Source organism: Phasianus colchicus, chromosome 2 (assembly GCF_987193195.1).
Source record: "Phasianus colchicus chromosome 2, bPhaCol1.hap1.1, whole genome shotgun sequence".
NCBI lineage: Eukaryota > Metazoa > Chordata > Aves > Galliformes > Phasianidae > Phasianus > Phasianus colchicus.
The window spans coordinates 22,860,423-22,881,027 of NC_143437.1; the positions used below are offsets into that span (position 1 = coordinate 22,860,423).

At 35.0% G+C, this 20,605-nt stretch overlaps 1 protein-coding gene across 2 annotated transcripts in view; it reads left to right on the top strand.

Annotated features, from left to right (window-relative positions):
- UBR2 (ubiquitin protein ligase E3 component n-recognin 2) overlaps positions 1-20,605 on the top strand; it is a 52,106-nt gene that overhangs the window by 15,476 nt on the left and 16,025 nt on the right. Inside the window, exons 9-31 of one of the 2 annotated variants that reach the window (XM_031595149.2) lie at positions 305-412; positions 1,217-1,305; positions 1,977-2,075; positions 4,544-4,707; positions 4,786-4,885; positions 6,013-6,141; positions 6,870-7,053; positions 8,096-8,157; positions 8,938-9,048; positions 10,122-10,187; positions 11,251-11,373; positions 11,741-11,804; positions 12,102-12,226; positions 13,315-13,367; positions 13,824-13,926; positions 14,492-14,540; positions 14,884-15,038; positions 15,850-15,952; positions 16,707-16,816; positions 17,036-17,116; positions 17,897-18,078; positions 18,793-18,992; positions 20,192-20,285. In XM_031595149.2, the coding sequence (XP_031451009.2) occupies positions 305-412; positions 1,217-1,305; positions 1,977-2,075; positions 4,544-4,707; positions 4,786-4,885; positions 6,013-6,141; positions 6,870-7,053; positions 8,096-8,157; positions 8,938-9,048; positions 10,122-10,187; positions 11,251-11,373; positions 11,741-11,804; positions 12,102-12,226; positions 13,315-13,367; positions 13,824-13,926; positions 14,492-14,540; positions 14,884-15,038; positions 15,850-15,952; positions 16,707-16,816; positions 17,036-17,116; positions 17,897-18,078; positions 18,793-18,992; positions 20,192-20,285 (2,554 nt within the window). Of the gene's footprint in view, positions 1-304; positions 413-1,216; positions 1,306-1,976; positions 2,076-2,149; positions 2,249-4,543; positions 4,708-4,785; positions 4,886-6,012; positions 6,142-6,869; positions 7,054-8,095; positions 8,158-8,937; positions 9,049-10,121; positions 10,188-11,250; positions 11,374-11,740; positions 11,805-12,101; positions 12,227-13,314; positions 13,368-13,823; positions 13,927-14,491; positions 14,541-14,883; positions 15,039-15,849; positions 15,953-16,706; positions 16,817-17,035; positions 17,117-17,896; positions 18,079-18,792; positions 18,993-20,191; positions 20,286-20,605 lie in introns of both variants that reach the window. The other variant, XM_031595141.2, reaches the window with a different exon arrangement.

Consider the following 20,605-nt stretch of genomic DNA (forward strand, 5'->3'; position numbering starts at 1 on the left):
GAGTATTTATATTTGTAAGCCAGTAGCATTTCTAGGGAGCACACTTTTATTTGATAACTTTGAAACAAATCATTTTGTTTGGTAGTTTTCATAAAGTTCATTTATGTTCCATAGGGCTGGTATTAGATGTGAAAGGTATCAAATATTTGTGTTTCTATCAGCAAAATAGGAAACGTTATCTGGTTGTCAAGGAAATAGGGCCAGGTGGCTTCTGTTGTGTCTTATGAAAACTCTGGTGTATCAAAATAACAGACAAGTTTTGTGTTGAAGCTAATACTAACTTCCATCATTTCTCTTCATTAAGATGGCCTTCGTCGAGTATTGTGTCAGGTTGGTTTACAGGAGGGACCGGATGGGGAAAATTCTTCTCTTGTGGATAAGCTGATGCTGTATGATTCTAAACTGTGGAAGGGTGAGATTTTTATTTTTTTTAAGCTTTTGGAGAATGCTGAGGAATGTTATGCATATTTTTCCCTTACCGCATATGTGATCATTTTTACCATGATATGTTAGCGAGGTGATTTCCTAATTTGTTAGGATAACTTCTTTCATATAGACAAGATGTAATTTTCAACTTTTACATTTTTATTGCAAGATTATATTTCTCTACTTCTTCCTGTTTTCCCTGGTTACTCTGTATTGAGCAAATAATTGAATGACTTTTGACTTAAATGACCTAAAGAATGAAATACAAACATGCTTATGTGTTTCTAAGCTACATGCTGTCAATTCTTATTGGTATTGATAGTACTTTCTGGGATGCTGCTCAGACACACATTAGAAATTCAGAGCTAGATAAGTTGATTTTGTTTTTTTAGTGGAGCTGTTCCAGCTGACAAAATTTATTGCGTTTCCCAGGACTTTGCATGTAGCTGCTTCCCTTTGGCTCCCCTCAGGCCATCCAAATCCTGTTTGTTCTGAGGAGCAGTTTCATTCTTGTTTGCCTGACTTGCCTTACACTTGAAGGTTTATGTTCTCATTTAGCAGCTGAGTATTATTTGATAGTATTATTTGAGGAGTAATAAATAATGCCACTTGAAGCATTTCATTTTCTGTGCTCTTCTTCATTCTTTGCTACCACCTGAGAGACTTGGTCAAAGCAGCTTCTGCTCTGAAGTGCAGATATGCTTCATTCTGTAAAAGTTTATATTTCTAAATGATTCCGTAGTATATTGTTAGAAAATAGTGATGTATATCATTTGTTTCTTCTTGACAGGAGCTAGAAATGTGTATCACCAGTTATTCATGAGCAGCCTACTTATGGACTTGAAATACAAGAAGCTTTTCGCTATCCGTTTTGCAAGAGTAAGTATCTTTATTAAAAGAGCTATTAAATGCCTAAACATTCTAGTGAAGAGTTTAGTTAGCGTGTAGAACTTCAAATGAACTGTTGCCAGGATTCATTTTTTGAATGTGGATAGTTGAAATGAAATGCCAACATTGTATTTCTGTCTTCAAAATATTAGTTGAAATGGCATCTCATCTGGTGAGAAGGTAAACTTTCCAAGTTCCCCAGATATATAGTAGTTCACGTGTTTTGCCTTTACCGTCAGCTATGTAGGCTCTTCTTCTTGAGGGCTAATTGCATCTCATTGCTGAGGCATAAGCTCTTACAGGACTCCAAAAAAAACTGTGCTGGAATTCAGTTATGCTGATTGGTATTTCTGCAGTAAGTAGTACTTGAAATGCTTTAAATCACCAATGCAAAATTCAGCTCACTTGTCTGAAGATAAGTTTGTGTGTGTGTGTGTGTGTGTGTGTGTGTAAGAAATAAAATATTAACCTTTATGGTGAAAACGAGTGAGTAGTTCTCACTTGTGAGCTGATAAATGATGTTTTTTGTGCAAAGTATAAATATAATAATCTGTAAGGGCTACTCTTCCCTTTATCGTGGAATTAAAATTTCCCAGAGCAGACATTTAAATTAAAAAATCAGGTCAGTGTGGATTAGAGGTGAATTTCCCCTTGTTGTTTAGAATTACCGGCAGTTGCAGAGAGATTATATGGAGGATGATCACGAACGAGCAGTGTCGGTGGCTGCTCTGTCTGTCCAACTCTTCACTGTACCTACTCTGGTGAGTAGTGCCTGTCTTTCTTTTAAAAACTGATAGTTGGCACTCCTTGCCTCTTTTTGCCTCCTTCTTAATAGAACTATGAGCGATTGCAGAGTGATTTTATGAAAGATGACCACGACAGAGAGTTCTCAATTGCTGACCTCTCGATACAGATATTCACAGTGCCTTCTCTTGTAAGTACTAAAAGACCAAAAAAGGAAATCTTTGTTTGTTGAAAGCCACTTGAGGTTCTTGAATCCAGACCACAGATTTCTTCTAACATTACTGTGGAAATGTGGGGCACTGCTACTGCACGTGAGTCAGTCTGTTTACATACATTACTATGGGTTTAGAAGTTAAAAAAGTTTAGCACTGCAGAGATTGAATCTGACTTCCCAGAGTGGGCTGTTTTTTTTTATTTCATTTTACCTTTTTATTTTAGGATTGTGTTTTGTGTATTCAGTGCTCATTCAGAGACACACAACATTTACATTTCTCATCATAACAATTAGTGGTTTCTGTTTGTAGAAATTTACCTTGTGATTTGCTTATTGCAGTTTCAGAGCGTACCTTTTGGGTGCAGTTTTATAAATGATCCACTTTGTTTATCTTAAGTTTCTAGTCAATCTAAGTGCGGGCAATAATTGTCTCATGATATTCTGCACTTCCTTTGATGCTTTTTGTCTCAGTCTGTGCCTTCTTTCAGATTTCCAGTTCATTTTTATTACAACACTTCAAGTTATGTTTCATCCTGTTCACTAATACCGCCCATCATTCTTGAGCTTATGCTTCTTTTTTTGCTCCTTTGCTGCAGTCACCAAAAAAGTCTCTATTTGCTTGCAGTGCAAACTAATGTTTGGAGCTGTACTGAAAATAAAAGTTTGATTTTCATAGCCGCTTTTCGCTTTTTTTAATTTGTCTCAAAAGTGAATGCTTCTCAATCCTCCCAAATTTTATTGAGCTCTAAAATTCAATATTACAATAGCATTTTATGAGCAAAGTTGGTTTTTAATTTCATAGAGAGGGATGTTATTAATGGGAATCTGAAACCTCAGGATTTTGTTTCCATGGGTCAGGGCAATATTGTGTAACTCTTTTAATTTTGATGCTGGCAGTAAGAATATTGCCATTATTCAGTCTTGCATTTATCCAACTAGTTTTTTCAATTTTTTTTTTCATTTGCTGGATAAAGTGATAGAATATGTTTGTATAAATATCTTATAGGAATTTCAGATGTTTCCATAGAGGAGGAGAATTGCTGTTTCACTTCAGCATGTTTTTTTATTTCTAAAGCATGCAAAACAAGGGTAGAGCAAATTGTTATTGGCTAATTTTGTAGAAAATTAATTAGAGTGATGGCCTAAAAGTAAAATAGGAGGTTAGAATTTGTTTTTCTAGGTTTTGATCCATTTTGCATTCATTGTCAGTAGAATAAATAAGTTGAAGAATGTTAAAACCACCCCCAGTAACATTTTCAAACGTATGTTAAGAGTTGGATTTTGAGCTCTCAAGTAACTGAAGTTGCTGGGTTGGAAGAATGATTGGTTGTGTTGTCAGTAATTTATTTTTAACATTAACTACTAGATTTTTCCCTCACAATAGCATTTTTAAATCTGTATTTGGAATATCATTAGCAACCATAGAAATGGAAGCTCTAATCAACAACTGCAGTGTCATTGTGATAGATCAGAGGAGCCAATCTTCTTGAATATTCTAGCCACCCAGATAACATCGTCATGGGTCCTGAAAATTGCAAGGCTGGTACAGTTTACTTTGGAGAGCCAGCAGGATGAGGGAGTTCTGGATGAGTTTGCAAGTAGGAGATGGCAGTCACTTCTTTGCACCCCCTACGCTATTGTGGGGTTGGGTTAAGTTAGGCTGGGTGTGGCAGATTGTCATCTGGCAATGCTGGATTTTGTGATGGGTTTTGATTTGTTTCCTGCAACGCATGGAAATACACAGAGGCCATTGATGGGAATTAAAGGTCATCTCACATAATTTGTGTGGAAATTGCTCTTTATAGCTCCTTAGAAGTTCAGAAAACTCACCATTTACCATAGTAAAGGCTTGGCCTTTTGGAAACAGGAAAACAATACAACTGTCACTACCCCAAAGGGCTCATACTTAAATTACATAAGAGACAACAGATACTTAAAGGGAGGCACAAGTTAATTAAGTTAATTAAAAGAAAGATAATAATATGTTTTTTCATAATTACATGTGTAAGTTAGCAGGAGCCAACTCATAGTCAAATTTCTTTACAGAAGGGGACTGAAGAGAGATCTGAGTTAGGATAATTTCTGATTAGGATACATTTTTCTTTTGTGAATATTTGGAAGATTGACTTTTAGTGTATTCCTCTGTTTTAATTATCAGTGTAACTATTTTGAATAAAATGTCATGAGTTTTTTTTAAACTTGATGGTGCGATGAGAAATTTCTGTGACTAACAGGCAACTAAACAAGAATTTCAATGTGCTTTTGGTATAGGCTCGAATGCTAATAACAGAGGAAAATCTCATGACCACTATCATCAAAACTTTTATGGACCATTTAAGACACCGTGACATCCAAGGCAGATTTCAGTTTGAACGTTACACTGCTCTGCAGGCTTTCAAATTCAGGCGTGTTCAAAGTCTTATTCTGGATCTCAAGTAAGTACGTTAGCTATGTGCTGATTTGATCAAACAGGATTAAAATTAACACTTGTATCTGTTTTCTAATGTACTCAGGTATGTGTTGATCAGTAAGCCAACTGAGTGGTCAGAAGACTTGAGACACAAATTCCTAGAGGGTTTTGATGCCTTCTTAGAGTTACTCAAATGTATGCAGGTATGTAAATCTATTACAAATATACAATCTATATATACAAATATTTATACAATATATATATACAAATCTATTACAGAATTACGAAATTTGCACTGTGTTAAGATTATAGCAAGAAGTTAGTTATCATAAAATAAAAACTGAGGGGGATTCATTGTACCCTCCGTTTTATAATTTTAGAGCAATATAGCTTCTGGAATTGTTTTATTCCTGAAACATGTCCCACTCAACATTTATTTTTTTATTGTTGTTTAGGATGCAGTAAGGAAAGATGAGTAATTCAAAAGGAAAAATGTAGTTTGGGGCTTATTTTGCAGTTGTATGAGCAGACAAGACATGTTCAATTGTATGAGCAAAATCCGTCCCATTTTAACTAATTTTCCATCTTTTTGAAAGATGCAGATACTACTTCAGTGTTAGCAGAGTTGATCCTTGTATTAAAGCATATACTCTATGTACCATAGCAGTAGGTGTCTTCGCTGAGCTTTTTTTAGTCTTTTCATATGCTGTGTTGTCTTAAGAGGAGTATTTTAAAAGCAGCACAGCTTTTACAAAAGCAGATTTACAGTATGATCAGTAATGCGTGAATCAGAATTACTCACATTTTTTTCAATACTTCACTAGCACACCCATCTCAGTGTTTTAGCTTTGTTAGCCTGTTGACAACAGTCTCTTGAATATAATTTCTCCTATATCATGCCGTTGATTTTCTTATTTCTTATAGCAAGATCTGATTAGGTGTTGTGGGTACTCAGTCCTTACTTAGCATTTACCTGCATTTGTTAATATGTCCTTAGAAAATGCATTCAAAAAGCAAAATAAGTGTTTAAGATGATTAATGTATGTATGTAAACCTTTGAAAAGGTACTTTAAGGTGTTAATAACCTAATAATAAGAGCTAATACCTGAAAAATGCCCTGACCCATATTCTTATTTCCTGCGCTTCCTGTTTCTTTTTCTTGTTGTTTTGGTATGTATAATTCATTTGATTCATTTCTAGATGGCCCCAAGTATTTCTTGTTATAGCAGCAATATGCTTGTAAGAGTAGGTAACCACTGTACCACAATTAGGCTAACATGAAGCTATTTAAATGATAATGTTGTTGAGATGTGCAATGCTTTTCTTTAAGGGTATGGATCCAATAACTCGTCAAGTAGGACAACACATTGAAATGGAACCAGAATGGGAAGCAGCATTTACATTGCAAATGAAATTAACACTTGTTATTTCAATGATGCAGGACTGGTGTGCTTTAGATGTAAGTTCCTTCTGAAGTGTTTTCTCTGTGTGAATATTTAGTAATGGAGGTGGTGGTCATGAGAAGGTTAAAGAAACATCAATGCGTGTAACAAGTTGAACAAAACACATAATGGCACCATCAGACAAAATCTTCTGTGTGCAAGTATGGTTTCTCTACATCAAAAAATTGTGATAATCACAATACTGTTAGGTTATAATTAACAATTATTGAAGATCAGGATGTAGAGAAATGTGCCCTGGATCTACCTAATGCTGCAGAATTGTGCATCAGGTTTCTACTGCATATATGTTTCAAGTTCTAGTTTCAGAACTTTAACATGGTGAAATATTGTTGTGGAACAAGTGATCCTAGAATATCTAAATATTCAATCTGGCCTTAATCTGTCACTGTCAGTTAATGTACAAGTTGACTAAACTAGCACGATCATGAAAACCTTCAGGAAGTTCCCATAATTACAAAAACAAAAGCCTTGCAACTGTTTTTTGCTTGGTTGTTTTTTTTTTTCTGATCAGACATCTAAATGTGTTTCGTGGTCTATGCCTGCCTCTGTAAGTCAGATCAGTATTGAATTCCTTATCTTAGTTTTGTAGGACTGTTAATACAGATTTAATGCAGATAAAAACCCAAAGCCTATTTACACCTGTCAGGTGTCTTGTTGTTTACTGTGCTATTTGTCAGAGCTTCGCTTTTATCATAATCTTTGTGAACTGTGCTCTTTCTTTTAGGAAAAAGTGTTAATTGAAGCTTACAAGAAATGCCTGGCTGTGCTGATGCAGTGTCATAGTGGCTTTACTGATGGAGAGCAGCCTATTGTTCTCAGTATGTGCGGACATTCAGTTGAGACCATCAGATACTGTGTTTCTCAGGAAAAAGTCAGCATTCATCTCCCAGTTTCACGTTTACTTGCAGGTATAAACTTGCTTAAAAATATTTCAGGAAATTGAAAATGTCACATAAATATAATTTGTTTTTTTGTGGATATAATGAACCACACAACAGCTGTTGAGAGCCTAAGTTTGGGTGCATTTTAGCCACTTTCTAGCAGTTTGATAGCCTGAAAGCAAAATGTTCCCAAGCGTTTGAGAAGTTAGTTTCAGGCCTGGAGGAGGTTTTCTCCTGTCTCTGTGTTTGTCACTGGCGGGTGTAGGAAGTTACACTGCTTTTGTAGCTTGCGTGTTGCAAAAGAAATGCAACAAAGCATGGGCTGCGATTGTCTGATTGTTTTCAAGAATGTTTAGCTGTCAGATTGAATAGACAAATCAATGGTCTGTTAGAGAACAGATTTATCAGGGATGTGTCACCAGAAAATTAAGCAGTGTGTTCTTTCAACTTGTATTGGGCCTAACTTGCTGAACAGTGTTGTGGGGGGGGGAATATTGTTTTAATTTGAACATGTAGTCATATAATAAAATAAATTTACAGATAATTAAGTGAAAAGGTAGTTCTTAAGTGACATTTTTAAGTAAAATATTATGCAGACCAGAGTCTAGTAACTTTTGATTTTTGAATCTATAAGCAAACTCCCTTGTAGTTTTAAAGCAAAACAAACCAGAAAATCCTTATGTACTTTGTAGGAGCCTCATTATAGCTCCTGAAGTATTTTATAAACCTCTTGTGATAGACAGCAAGGATGATATATCTGTCCCTGATAACTTGCCCTGATCAACCGAGGAATACTTGGCTCTCACTGAGGATGTGACATGGACAAAAGAAAGGCAAAACTCAGTTATTTTACAAGTCTTATACAGATACACCTTTCCATAAAGTGTAGGGTTTTTTAAGTATTTCTCTTTAGGAAATAGATGTGTAGCTCCAGAATAATAATTTTACAGATCTGTAATTATTTCCAGAAAATGGTCTGACAGTATACTAGGTGATCCTTTTTGGCTTTTTGGAATTGTATTAGATGCTGTATATGATATGTATGTGTTTGTTTTGTTTATTCATGTAGGCTTGCATGTTTTGTTGAGTAAAACTGAAGTGGCATATAAGTTTCCAGAGCTGCTACCCCTGGTATGTAATTAAACATAGCATACTCATTAAATGTAATTAGTGCTGAAGATGAAATTGCTTAAATAAGTGTAGGATATTATTAAATAAAAGAAAGGACTGTTTGGCCATGCATACTATTCTCAAAGATTATCCTTGATAGATAAAATTACCTCGTAAGAGGTTAATATTTGGATAATCGTAACTGGAGCATGAGCAATCAGCATTACTCTCTTAAATAATTCAAGACCCCAATGGAAAGTCTGTATTTTGTTCTTCATTCATTACTTTCTTTTTGTGGTAGAAATTATTTATAGAAACCACGGGCAGGACCTGATTTCCTTCTCCTTGGTGTGGATTCTAATTTTGTTCCTCAGTTGTTTTCCTTCCTGCATATTCTCACTGATCCCTTTCTTTAAATGGAAGGTTAAAAAGAACAAAATAAATTTAAAAAGGAGAAATTGTAACTAGCAAAAGAAACCTCTTGTCTTTAAGCAGAAGATACAGTTAATATTATTGAATTGACCAGCTGGTGTTTTAAAATACAAAACTTACTGTTTTTAAGGATAAACGAAAACCTTTGTGGGATGCTTCTGTGGGCCAAAGTCTGTGTGAGGCTGGTTAATGTTGATGAGATAGATTGTAAAAGGCTCATCAAGCCTTTATAGTATGTACTTTGAATTTACTTCTCTTTTGTATTCTCCAAACGTTTAATTATTATAAATATCATTCTTCCTTCTTTCAGTTCCATTTCCTCTTATATTCTCTTAATATATCAAAATACTGTGTTTTATTTTAACTCAGAGTGAACTTAGCCCACCTATGTTAATAGAACATCCTCTACGATGCTTAGTTCTATGTGCTCAAGTGCATGCAGGGATGTGGAGGAGAAATGGCTTCTCTCTTGTAAATCAAGTAAGTACATAGCAGCTGTGTAATCACTGTTTTCTGGTTACTCCCCCCAAGATTGGTTTCCAAGACTGATTTCAGACCCTCAAATCTCTCCTTTGTGTCCATTTTAAATTTCACTTGCGTTAGCTTCCATAAGGTTTGTGTGAGGTAGGCACTTAAATCAGTACTTGCATTATTTGAAAATTTGTTTTTAAGCCAATCTTTGATATCTTAGTCAGAAATTGCTTTTTTTTGTTTTGGTTTTAAGTCTGCTATGGTGCTCAGTGAACGCAGTGCTTTGCGTGTAAAGAAAATACGAAGTATAATGCAGCTAATGCCCCTTTTCCTTTTTCCTGTATGCTGCCCAATGATAGCAACAATTAGACTTACGATCTTTGATAATGCATTCATTACTTTTACATAAAAGTGCCTTGAATATTAAAGTATACCCCATTCTGATTATTACCCTTTCTAAGGCAACTGAAATCCTAAGGGCACGTAGAGGCACTAGAACCAACTCCGTGTGTCTTGTGTGTCTTTTGGCCCATAAACCCTCGTCTTCAATAGGTCATTGTAGTGTATGCATACTGGGAGGTTGAATTAAGCTGCTCTTTTGCTGATGCTTCTTGCCTCTTAGTCTTAAAAAAAAAAAAAAACAAAAAAAAAACCCACAAAGCCTATTTTTGTAAGGCGATGTCTTTGTCATTATTTAAAGTAAAGGCAACTCTAGTTGCATACAATTATAACATCGTTCAAGTTACTATGGACACTTACCAGATCTGAAATGTCAGTTTTTGCTAGAGGAACTGTGTTAAATTGCACTGGCTGTCAACATCATGAGGTAAGATGAGTTTAGTTTAGGTACTGTGGCTCCCACAGTCTGGAATTCCTTTCTTTTTTGACTATGGCTCACATTTGGCCAACTGCTTTTGGATGTTTTCTGATATGAAAGGGCATCTGTGTGTGGGTTAGTAGTCTGAGAAAATAGAAGAAGGGCATGCCTAACTAACTGCTCTGTGTAATTTTCTAGAATAAAAATAAATGTACATGAAATGTGACATTTGTTAATTATTTTGCTGGTTGTTATTTTTTTCCAGATTTATTACTATCATAATGTGAAGTGCAGGAGAGAGATGTTTGACAAGGACATAGTAATGCTTCAGGTAACCATGTGTACTGGTTTGCATTTTATGAATCATCTTCAGGATTCAAGTGCATTTGTTTGTAGTTCTATGAAAAACTTCAAATCTTCTTCAGTAATGTAATGAGTGTATACATTGCCTCTTCTCCCTTCTTTCTTGCTGTGTTTAAAAATCTCTTCTTGAAGTTGAAATCTGGCAGTCAGCTTAACTCTGACACAGAGACATCTGTTTCTTCTATGCTGAGTGGGACAAAAGTTAAAACTTGCTGCTTAATGTTCACCTAGAAGGAAGATATTTTCACAAGGCCTTTAAATCTTATCTAGATGTGGCAATACCCAATATAATGCATGTGTTCTGATTTACTTCTGGGTCCCAACATACTTCTCTAAAGCTTGATCTTATTTATCTTCAGCATCTGCTTATTTGGGTTGATATCCTGTGGTTACATTGAAATGATTCTGTCTAAAAAAAGGTCTCACTAGTATTAGTACACTAAGAACAAATAATTGGCTAAATTATATACGTTGTTTAATGAACAAATAATGTTTTGGAATGTAATATTCAGAAATGGAAGTAGGTGTGTGTCTAGCTATATTAAGACATTTGTATTCTTTCACAGAAAATTTGGAAAATCTCTTTAAAGTCTTCTAGCTCTTGTTTTGAGAATGGGATTTCAAAATCTTTTTGTTTTATAAAACGACGTGCTATATAATAAGTGATAATAGATGGTACTTACTATGCCTTCTAAAAGTTGGATCAACAGGAACAGAATAGTAGAGACAAAAACAAATGAAAGTCTTTCTCTGTTTTTTATTTAGATTAGAGATGGAAGGAATAATCCAGAATATTTTGCACTTAAATGCTATCAAAAATTATTAATAAATCGTAGCACCCTACATACTCAAACCTGTGCTGTTGCACTATTGGAGTCCTAAAAGAGTAAGTCTAATTAAATCTCCATGCCAAGGATAGAGAGAGATGAATTTAATAAATAATATTCTGTCAACTTTGTATATGAATATAAAAGCATTCCACAGTAACACTGAATCTGTTTTCTGTTTATAATTATTTTCTTCTTTAATAGACAGGTGTGTCCATGATGGATCCAAATCACTTCCTGATGATAATGCTGAGCCGCTTTGAACTTTATCAGATATTTAGTACTCCAGACTATGGCAAAAGATTTAGCACAGAAAATACTAACAAGGTATCTTATATATGGGTTTTGTAGGAAAATCTGTGATTTTCTTTTCAAGAATATATTGAATGCTGTTGTGCTACATCTGTGCAGTTTCTTGATTAAATCAAAATAATTACTTTATTTTTTAGTTTGGCCAGTTTAAAATATGCATTAACGTTATGCATGTCGAAATGATAAATATCAGAAGCTGCTACATGATTTTCATGTTGTTGAGGAAGCTCAAGGCAGTTGTGACTGCATTACAGCAGAACTTAAACTGGGGAATTCTAAGGGTGAAAAAAGGCAATGTTTTGAAGTACAGAAAAATATTTTCAGCATTTGATTTTTTTTTAACCTTTAAATGAAACATGTAAATTCTTTTTCTTTAATTTAGGATGTTGTTCAACAAAATAATACTCTTATAGAGGAGATGCTGTACCTCATCATAATGATTGTTGGTAAGCTCAGAGTATGTTTAATCCATTTTTTAAGATTCTGTTTAATGGTCTGGAATGAGCATTCTTTGTTATGTCAAATTCAGTTCTACTTTGAATGCTTTGTAGTTCTTGAAACTAGCTTAGTTTAGCATCGTGAATTTTTCATCAACATAATGAGTTTTTGAGTGGGCTAACACAAGATTTCACGGCAGAAAATAAGTTTCCAGTCTTTTCCTTTAAATAACAAAAGAACAACAAATAATGTTTAAAAATACTCTAAAATAAAATTTAAAAAATACTGTTCTTTTATGTTTGTAGGAGAAAGATTCAGTCCTGGAATAGGACAGGTAAATGCAACAGATGAAATCAAACGAGAGATCATCCATCAGCTGAGCATCAGGCCAATGGCTCACAGCGAATTAGTAAAGGCGTTACCTGAAGATGTGAGTAACTTGGAAAACAAAACAAAGCCTTCAGTTTTATAAGGTTAATTGGTGAAAATTAACTTTCTTACATGAGTTAATGTCGCTTAATGGAAGCAGCGTTGATTATGCAGAGTAAAGTTAACATGAGAACAGATTAACAGTTGTCATGGAGAAGGTAGGAAAACACTGTACAAGGAAAAACAGTGTATGAAATAGGCAGGAGCCTGAGAGCTTCTTCAGCTCTTCTCTTTAATGCACTTTCTTATCAGGCCATCTGGTCAGCAGTCTCTGCAGTCTGCTTGTAAATCCTAAATAGATGTATGCAGGTGGGTTGCCAGTGCTACCCAGAAATATAAACTCATATTATAAAGCCTAACAGTAACTCAAAATATATGAAACCAGGCACAGTATAATGACTTATGAAACCTAAATGCTTTATTTACATGGATAGAAGCATTTACTTGAGTGCTTTCTTGAGTACTTTTGTAAGGATGGCAAAGTATGATTTTTTTAGAAGATTTTTTGAGTAATCTTTAAATGTGATTTCAGAGGGTAGTCAACATTAAAACGATTCTTTTACTGCATTAGTATTACTAATCTAAGCTAGAATTAGCAGTTAATTATGTTTTCAGTCTTAAATACATTTTCCCTGACCTGTTAACAGCCGTACAGGGAAAGGGAAAGGACTATTAGAAAGAACTGAAAGATGATTTGAGCTGATATTTTTGAAGTCCTTTTATGATGATCATTTTTCAGTGCCTTATCCTTCTATCTTGTTTATCATTTTTAAATGCCTAGAGACTGGAAATAGTGGCTATATATTAAGATACATTGAGTAAGCTAGCTCAGTTTCCTTCTGTTATGTTCTAAGTTTATTTTGACAGGGGAAAAACAGTACAAATGCAGTATTCTTCAAAGTGCTTTTCACAGACATGGTATTCTTGACCGTATGTTCATATTTTGTATTTTAGCATTCTTGGGAGTGTCATGAAAGTTGCTTCATTCTACATCTGTGTTACTCATTCATCTAGTGCTGTATGTAGTTTGAATGTATTTAAATCCAGGAACTGCAGTAACACGCTGTTTTGCATTTTGACTCAATATAGGAGAACAGAGAGACAGGAATGGAAAGCGTAATTGAAGAAGTGGCTTGTTTCAAGTACGTTTCGTCTTATTCTAATATTTTAGATTTTAAAATTAAATATTTAAATTGCTGAGAATGAGAGGACAAAAGAAACAGGTACTGGTGAGTAATAAAAGCAAGAAAAAGACGTTCTCCTGTGAAATTTAAGTCAAAAGGAATATTTATCTATGACAATAGAGCAGTCCAGCATGGAAGTCATATGAGAGATTTCCATGTTCACCTGCTGAGAATTAAGCTTGAGTATCAGGTGGAAACTCGGTACCCATCAGTGGTAATCTTACTTACTACAAGTAGTAAGTGAATCTCTTCCCTATCCCCCACCTTGGGCTTACCCAATGGCTTTCCTGAAGTGCATCATTTTTAATGCTCATTTTAGAGTGCTCATTGAGCAATGTTTTTAGCTCTTTTAGTTAACCATTCGTGCTCAAATGTTAATAACTGGTAAGCATAAATTTTACAATTTCTTGATAGGAAACCTGGATTAACTGGCAGAGGACTGTATGAATTAAAACCGGAGTGTACCAAGAACTTCAATCTGTATTTCTATCACTTCTCAAGGGCAGAGCAATCAAAGGTAATTAATTTCAAGCTTCTGTTTTTCATTTTTCTTTTTAATTTTCTTTTTTTCCACAAAAGTTTACTCTGTGAGGAAATATTATCAACTGTTACTTTTAAAAAGTTGAATCATTTGAGACCGTTGACAGAATTTGTCTCAGATTTTGCTGTGATTTCTTTATCATTAAATGCTTTATCTTATACAGAGCTGCTGAAATCAGTGGGGCTTCAGGAGTTTTGTCTGTGAGTTCCCTTATGTCTTTAGACTAAAAGTGCTTTAACAGTCTGTATTTTTACTTGCCTTTATGGATGTTACCATTTTATAATTTGTCTTATGGTTTTTATGCTGCTAAAGAATCCAGGCTGGCTCAAGCTGAAAGATTAATTTCAAAAATGCAGGCCTTATAAGAGGTTGATGTGTAGAATATAATATGAACAAAAAGGTCATGGAAGCTTCCTCCTTTTATTTAAGGTGGGGTTGAAGTGGAGAGAAAGAGCAACAATATAACAAAGAAAATAGGAGCACTTTTCTAAGTTTTATATTTCTGAAGGTTTTGAGTAATATTGGCATCATTCTATTTCAGGCTGAAGAAGCACAAAGAAAGCTGAAAAGACAGAACAGAGAAGATACAGGTATTTTTCTTAGAGAGAAGAGGGGAGGGAAGAGAAGCACCTGTCAAACTGTGTATTGCTCTGAATAACACATCTTGGATTTGCCAGATATTGGTGGGATTGTAGCAGTTTCTCTTCTATCTTTCTGACTGTAGTCAGGAATCTGATCTATGCTAGCTTATTCTTTCAGCTTTCCTTACATGCAAGCAGTATCAAATGTTACAGCCTACTATCTGTGTTACTTTTTATCCAGCAGCTGTATACTGTGCAGGGTTTGAATGCTAAGCTGTTTGAAAGTCAGATATTTGATACGGGTGTTGTAAATTTAATGTGCTGAAATGTGAAACTCATATTTCTTTTTCAGCGCTTCCACCACCAGTGTTGCCTCCTTTCTGCCCACTTTTTGCAAGTCTGGTTAATATTCTGCAGTCTGATGTCATGCTGTGCATTATGGGAACAATACTACAGTGGGCAGTAGAACACAACGGCTACGCCTGGTCAGAGTCCATGCTGCAAAGGGTATGCTCCTTTACTTAATACTGTGTGCATGGTAAAGAATGAGTATATATTTTAGCCACTTAAATTGGTTTGTTTGTAGATTTAGATGGCTTACTGGCATATCTGGAGCACTAGAGCATTCTGGAAATTTGTACGTGATGGAGAAAGTGTTTGACTCAGGATTGAGTCCACTGAGATTTAAGTGTTTTCACTATAAAATGCCATTGAGGCTACTTTCGTGCCAAATACAGTAACTTTATTTTTTTTTATTTGAAGGAGGTTCCAGCTTTTCACTGACCTGAAAGTAAAGTTAGTGTTATTTTTAAGTTTTTATCATTGAACCATTAAGGTTGGAAAAGATCTCTAAGTTCATCTCATCCAACCATCATTATATAGAATGTTGGAATTTGGTTTAATAATTTCAACTTTTGGACAGTTAAATTTTGCATGTGTTTAGAAAGGATTGAAGATTTGTATAAACTTCTGATAATAGCATGCAATTTTTAAGGCTAAAGTTAAGAAATATGAGAAGATACTGAAATTTATTCCAAAGTACTGTGTTCCCCTTGACTAGAAGGAAAGCAAACAGAGACACCAGTGGTATAAGGTGTGTAAATCTGCAAAGTTTCAGGAATTTGTCAACACACACTATTAATCCTGAATAATAGCTTTGGTGCTACATGTATAGAAATAACTTCAGGTATGTTCTTATTTATGTATTTTTTTTATTGTATTGACTTCCTTGACTTTTAATGAATTACCTGAACTATGTATAGAGATTACGCATGCTTTAAAAGAAAAAAAAGAACTAAACCTGGTAATTTTTACCTAGGTTTTGCATTTGATTGGAATGGCACTACAAGAAGAAAAACAGCATCTGGAGAATCTCAGTGAGGAGAATGTTGTAACATTTACCTTCACTCAGAAAATATCAAGTATGCCTTTCTCTTCATAAGTAGAGCAAATTTTAAGTAAACGAAAATGCCAGTCCATCATATTTTCTTCTTCTGAAACAGTACTTATTAAGAGTATATTTGTTGATCCATAGAAAATTGTTTTCAATATTATAAATATATAAAAGTTCTTAGATTTTGCAGGAAAGTTGACCAGATTAAATATACTTCAAATATATGTAGCAATGATAGTAGCTTTGATAGCAGTTATACTTAGTCCCTTGTGCAGAAAAATCCAGAATTAGAATAATTCCCATGAGACCTAATTTTTAGTATCATTGTAGCACTTTTAACAAAGATTGTTGTACATGATCAGACCATGTTGCAAAAGTTGTTGCTGCGTTCTTAATAAAATGGAATTTATTTGATGCTGTTTTGCATCTTCTCACTAGTGCCTGTAGTTCTATTAAGGCATGAAACTGCTAGAATTCTTCAATTGAAAATAGGTGGGAAATACAATGTTGCAAGTTTGACATAGCAGCTTCCAGGATAATAAACATTCAAGATGTATGTACAGTGCGTTTGGTCTTGTAAGTAAAGTTAGTGAATGAGAGTTCTAAGACAATTTCCTCTAACCTTTCAGGATTTAGAGATTATAATGAAGATGCTTGGGGGAGTGAAAGTTATGTATTAGTTGAAGGAATTCTTTAGTTGTTGAATGTATATGCAGGTGTTGTTTTTTTTTGTTTTCTCTGATAGTAGCTAGCATTGAGTTTGTCATTCTGGTTTTTCTCAGGACCAGGAGAGGCACCCAATAATTCCCCTAGTATACTCGCTATGCTAGAAACGCTGCAAAATGCACCTCATCTGGAAGTGCACAAGGACATGATCAGGTGGATTTTGAAGGTACATCTGTTTCATATAATTCATGAAAACCGTGAAATGAAGGTTGTTGAAACTTCCCTAGTTCTACTGCAATGACTTTCTTATTTTCTGTGTTGTTTTATTCTGTCTACCTTTTTCTTTTTCTTGGAATCCTAGACAACACGTTATCTGTTCAGCATTGTAGTTTGCACAGTTATGTTCATGTCACAAACAGAGATGTTTTGTTTTGTTTTTGTACAGACTTTTAATACCATTAAGAAACTAAGAGAAAGTTCTTCTACAAGTCCTGTGGTTGAGACCGAAGGAACTGTAATGGAAGAGGTAAAACAAAGCTGTGGTAGATAGCTGATCTAAAACAGGCCCTCATTGTGACTAGCAACAAACTGTTTCTGATCACAGTTCTGAATCAAAGATGGAAAATGTCAGTGATTTCTTCAACTTTAGTTCTGTCTTACAGCTTGTAGATCAAACAAACCTGTCTGTTTGCAAGACCTATTAGGAGAGTCTCAGGTCTATTTTTACCTTGCTTTACATACTGTAGCCTCCAAATCTTAGGCAGGCTTACCACTACTTTTTGTAGCACTGATCACAGCAGTTAGGGGATCCAGCTCTTCCTTATTATTTCAGTTTCATTGAAAATTGTTTAAAATACACAGATACCATTTATTTTACTATGCAGATCATTCCAGATGAGCTCTGCTGTTTAATTTAACTGGGCATGTCTAAGAAACACAGGCCTTAGAGCACCATAGTGCAATTAAGAATACAGCTAGTGCAAAGAGAGAGCAGCACAAGATGCCTGTCACTTCCCTTTTTATATTATGAATGCTCACAGGAAAGAGAAAAACAAAATGTGGTGAAGGGTTGAGGTGGGGGAGAAGTACTCTTCTGGATCTGCAGTTCTCTCTGGCATTGAATGTGAGCCAAAGACAAGAGGGCCCTAGAACTGTTTGGTAGACTATTTTGTCTTTTTATAGGACACTAATTGCTTAGGGGATAATATAAGTTACATATGGCAGCAGCTAACATAAGTTGTCCATTTTAATATTGTTTTTAAATGGCTAACTGATTCTTAATACTAATTGAATGATAAAATTTCAGAGTTCACGTGACAAAGACAAAGCTGAGAGGAAGCGAAAAGCTGAGATTGCTAGGCTGCGCAGAGAGAAGATAATGGCCCAGATGTCTGAGATGCAGCGGCACTTCATTAATGAGAACAAAGAACTCTTTCAACAGACTTTGGAGGAGCTGGATACTTCAACTTCTGGAGTGCGTGATAATAGGTAATGAAATCTCACTGGATTTTTTTTCTTTTTCACTTGTCCTATTGTTACTGCTTTAAAAAATGTTTTTTTAAAGTGTTCTTGGAAAAGTATTTAAAAGGGTTTTTTAAATACCAAGGAAGGAGCAGTAAATTGAGCCCTTTCCTCCTACTTGCTGGCAAGATGATGGATACATATTTATTCCTCCCATCTCTCCCATCCTTGCAGTGCTTAACATCAGCATGCAAATAATTTTGTTTTGTATTAAGTCATGCAGTAGCTTGTTGATAATGCTGAAAAGGCTGACACAGTAAATAGGAAATATGTGATTATATGCATGTGAGAATCTGAAAGAAAATTTGCTTGTAGCTGGAAATACAAATTGAAGCATGTTAATGATTTTGTAAGGAAGTGGAATGTTTTCCAGGCAATTAAGTTACAGTTATATTGGAGGGTCACAAATACAGTTTGTGTTGAATTGTAACGGTTCTCTTACTAATGAGAGGGTGTACTTTTTTTTTCCTGAAAAAATGTTTTTGCATAACTTTTTCTGGAGACATAAATATTGTTATATATGTGCCAAAACTATGTTTTGTCAGAGAGCATTTATCATAAAGCTAGAATGCATATTAATTGCATTTGAAGCATGATTGAACTGTGTATATATGCATGTGTGTGTATAGTTTTTTTTATTTTCCAAATTATGTGCTCACTAATATTTTTTGTATGTTCTAGCCCTGTAATTTCAGATGCAAAACTCACAGCCCTGGGACCAGAGCAAACTAGGGTAGCTGAACGCAGACAGATTGTTATGTGTATCTTGTGTCAGGAGGAGCAGGAAGTTAAAGTGGACAGTAGAGCTATGGTGTTGGCAGCATTCATTCAGAGATCAACTGTGTTGTCTAAAAATAGAAACAGAATTATTCCAGACCCTGGTAAGTAGTATTCATAATGATGCATGAACGTCAGATCTCTGTAATGACCACATTTTCTTTTAAAACAGCAGTGTTGCCTTCTTAACTGTGTAATTATGAATGACTTCATTATAAGAAGTGGTAAAGCTCCTGAGTTTTAAGTGAGGTGGTTACATGTCCTAAGTAATAACATGAAATAACTGTGAAACATTATTGAAAAGAGTTCTGTCAGCCGTTTTTGATAAATTATTTGCAAATATTGAAAATCATAGAATCACAGAATCACTAAGGTTGGAAAAGACCCACAGGATCATCCAGTCCAACCATTCACCCATCACCAATGGTTCTCGCTAAACCATGTCCCTCAACACAACATCCAAACATTCCTTGAACACCTCCAGGGTCGGTGACTCCACCACTTCTCTGGGCAGCCCGTCCCTGTGCCTGACCACCCTTTCAGAGAAGTAGTATTTCCTAATATCCAGCCTGAACCTTCCCTGGCACAGCTTGAAGCCATTCCCTCTAGTCCTATCACTAGTCACATGAGAGAAGAGGCTGATCCCCAGCTCGCTACAACCTCCCTTCAGGTAGTTAGAGAGAGCAGTAAGTCTCCCCTGAGCCTCCTCAGTAAACCAAGCTCAGAAATGTTTGTTTTTAAACTAACTTACAACATTATAGGGAAAGAAGTGCTGGTGAATCTTTGTGCTTTTGCAGGAGTATGGCTTCTTCTCAGTTAAATCATCTGTAATGCTTCATAGCGGTGTTGATTTAAAAGAAAAAAGAAAAAGCCTTTATGAAGCAGCTTACTTTTTTGATTAATGGCATTATTACAAAGATGCCTCTGGATTCTATATATACAAACACAAAAAAAATTTCCATACTGAATCATGTTGCACTCTGACCCTGAAGATTAATGTTCTTAGTCTCATTATTTAATAGAACTAAACCACCAAAACTGCAGATAAATCTTGGACTTTGGCCCAGAACCTCTGATACCCAGGTTTGAAGTCTAAGCACAGTACATACACTCAAAACAAAAATTCAAAATGAGCTAAACAGTTTCAATTGTGGATTAGTAGTGTGCTTTATGCTTCATCAAATGAATTGTTCTTTTGTAATAAAGTTTAGTTATAATGCAAATGCAGTTAAATCTTTTATCTGTGGTGAACTTTTGAGATAAATGTTAATTTCAATGTTCTTTTGTTTCATTTTGAATACAGAAAAGCATGACCCATTGTTCATGCATCCAGATCTGTCATGTGGAACACACACGGGTAGCTGTGGCCATATTATGCATGCTCATTGTTGGCAAAGGTAAAAAGCTATATTTCAGTTAAGTCCAAATAGCACAGCACGTACAACATTTAATTGCAAAACTAATACCTTTAGTAAATTTAAAAGCAGTTCCATAAAGCAATGAAAGCAGCTTACTGCTTTAAAAAATATATATGTTGTTATAAACATTGTAAGCATGTTTAAAATTTTCATTTGCTTTCTCATCTCAGTGAAGAAGAATCTGAAGCTGCACACGACAGCTTTCATTCCTTTTGAATATTTATCCATATACATTATGCCCTGCGGTACACATATATCTGAACACTGAAGCTCAGTTCTTTTTTTTTTTTACTGCTCAG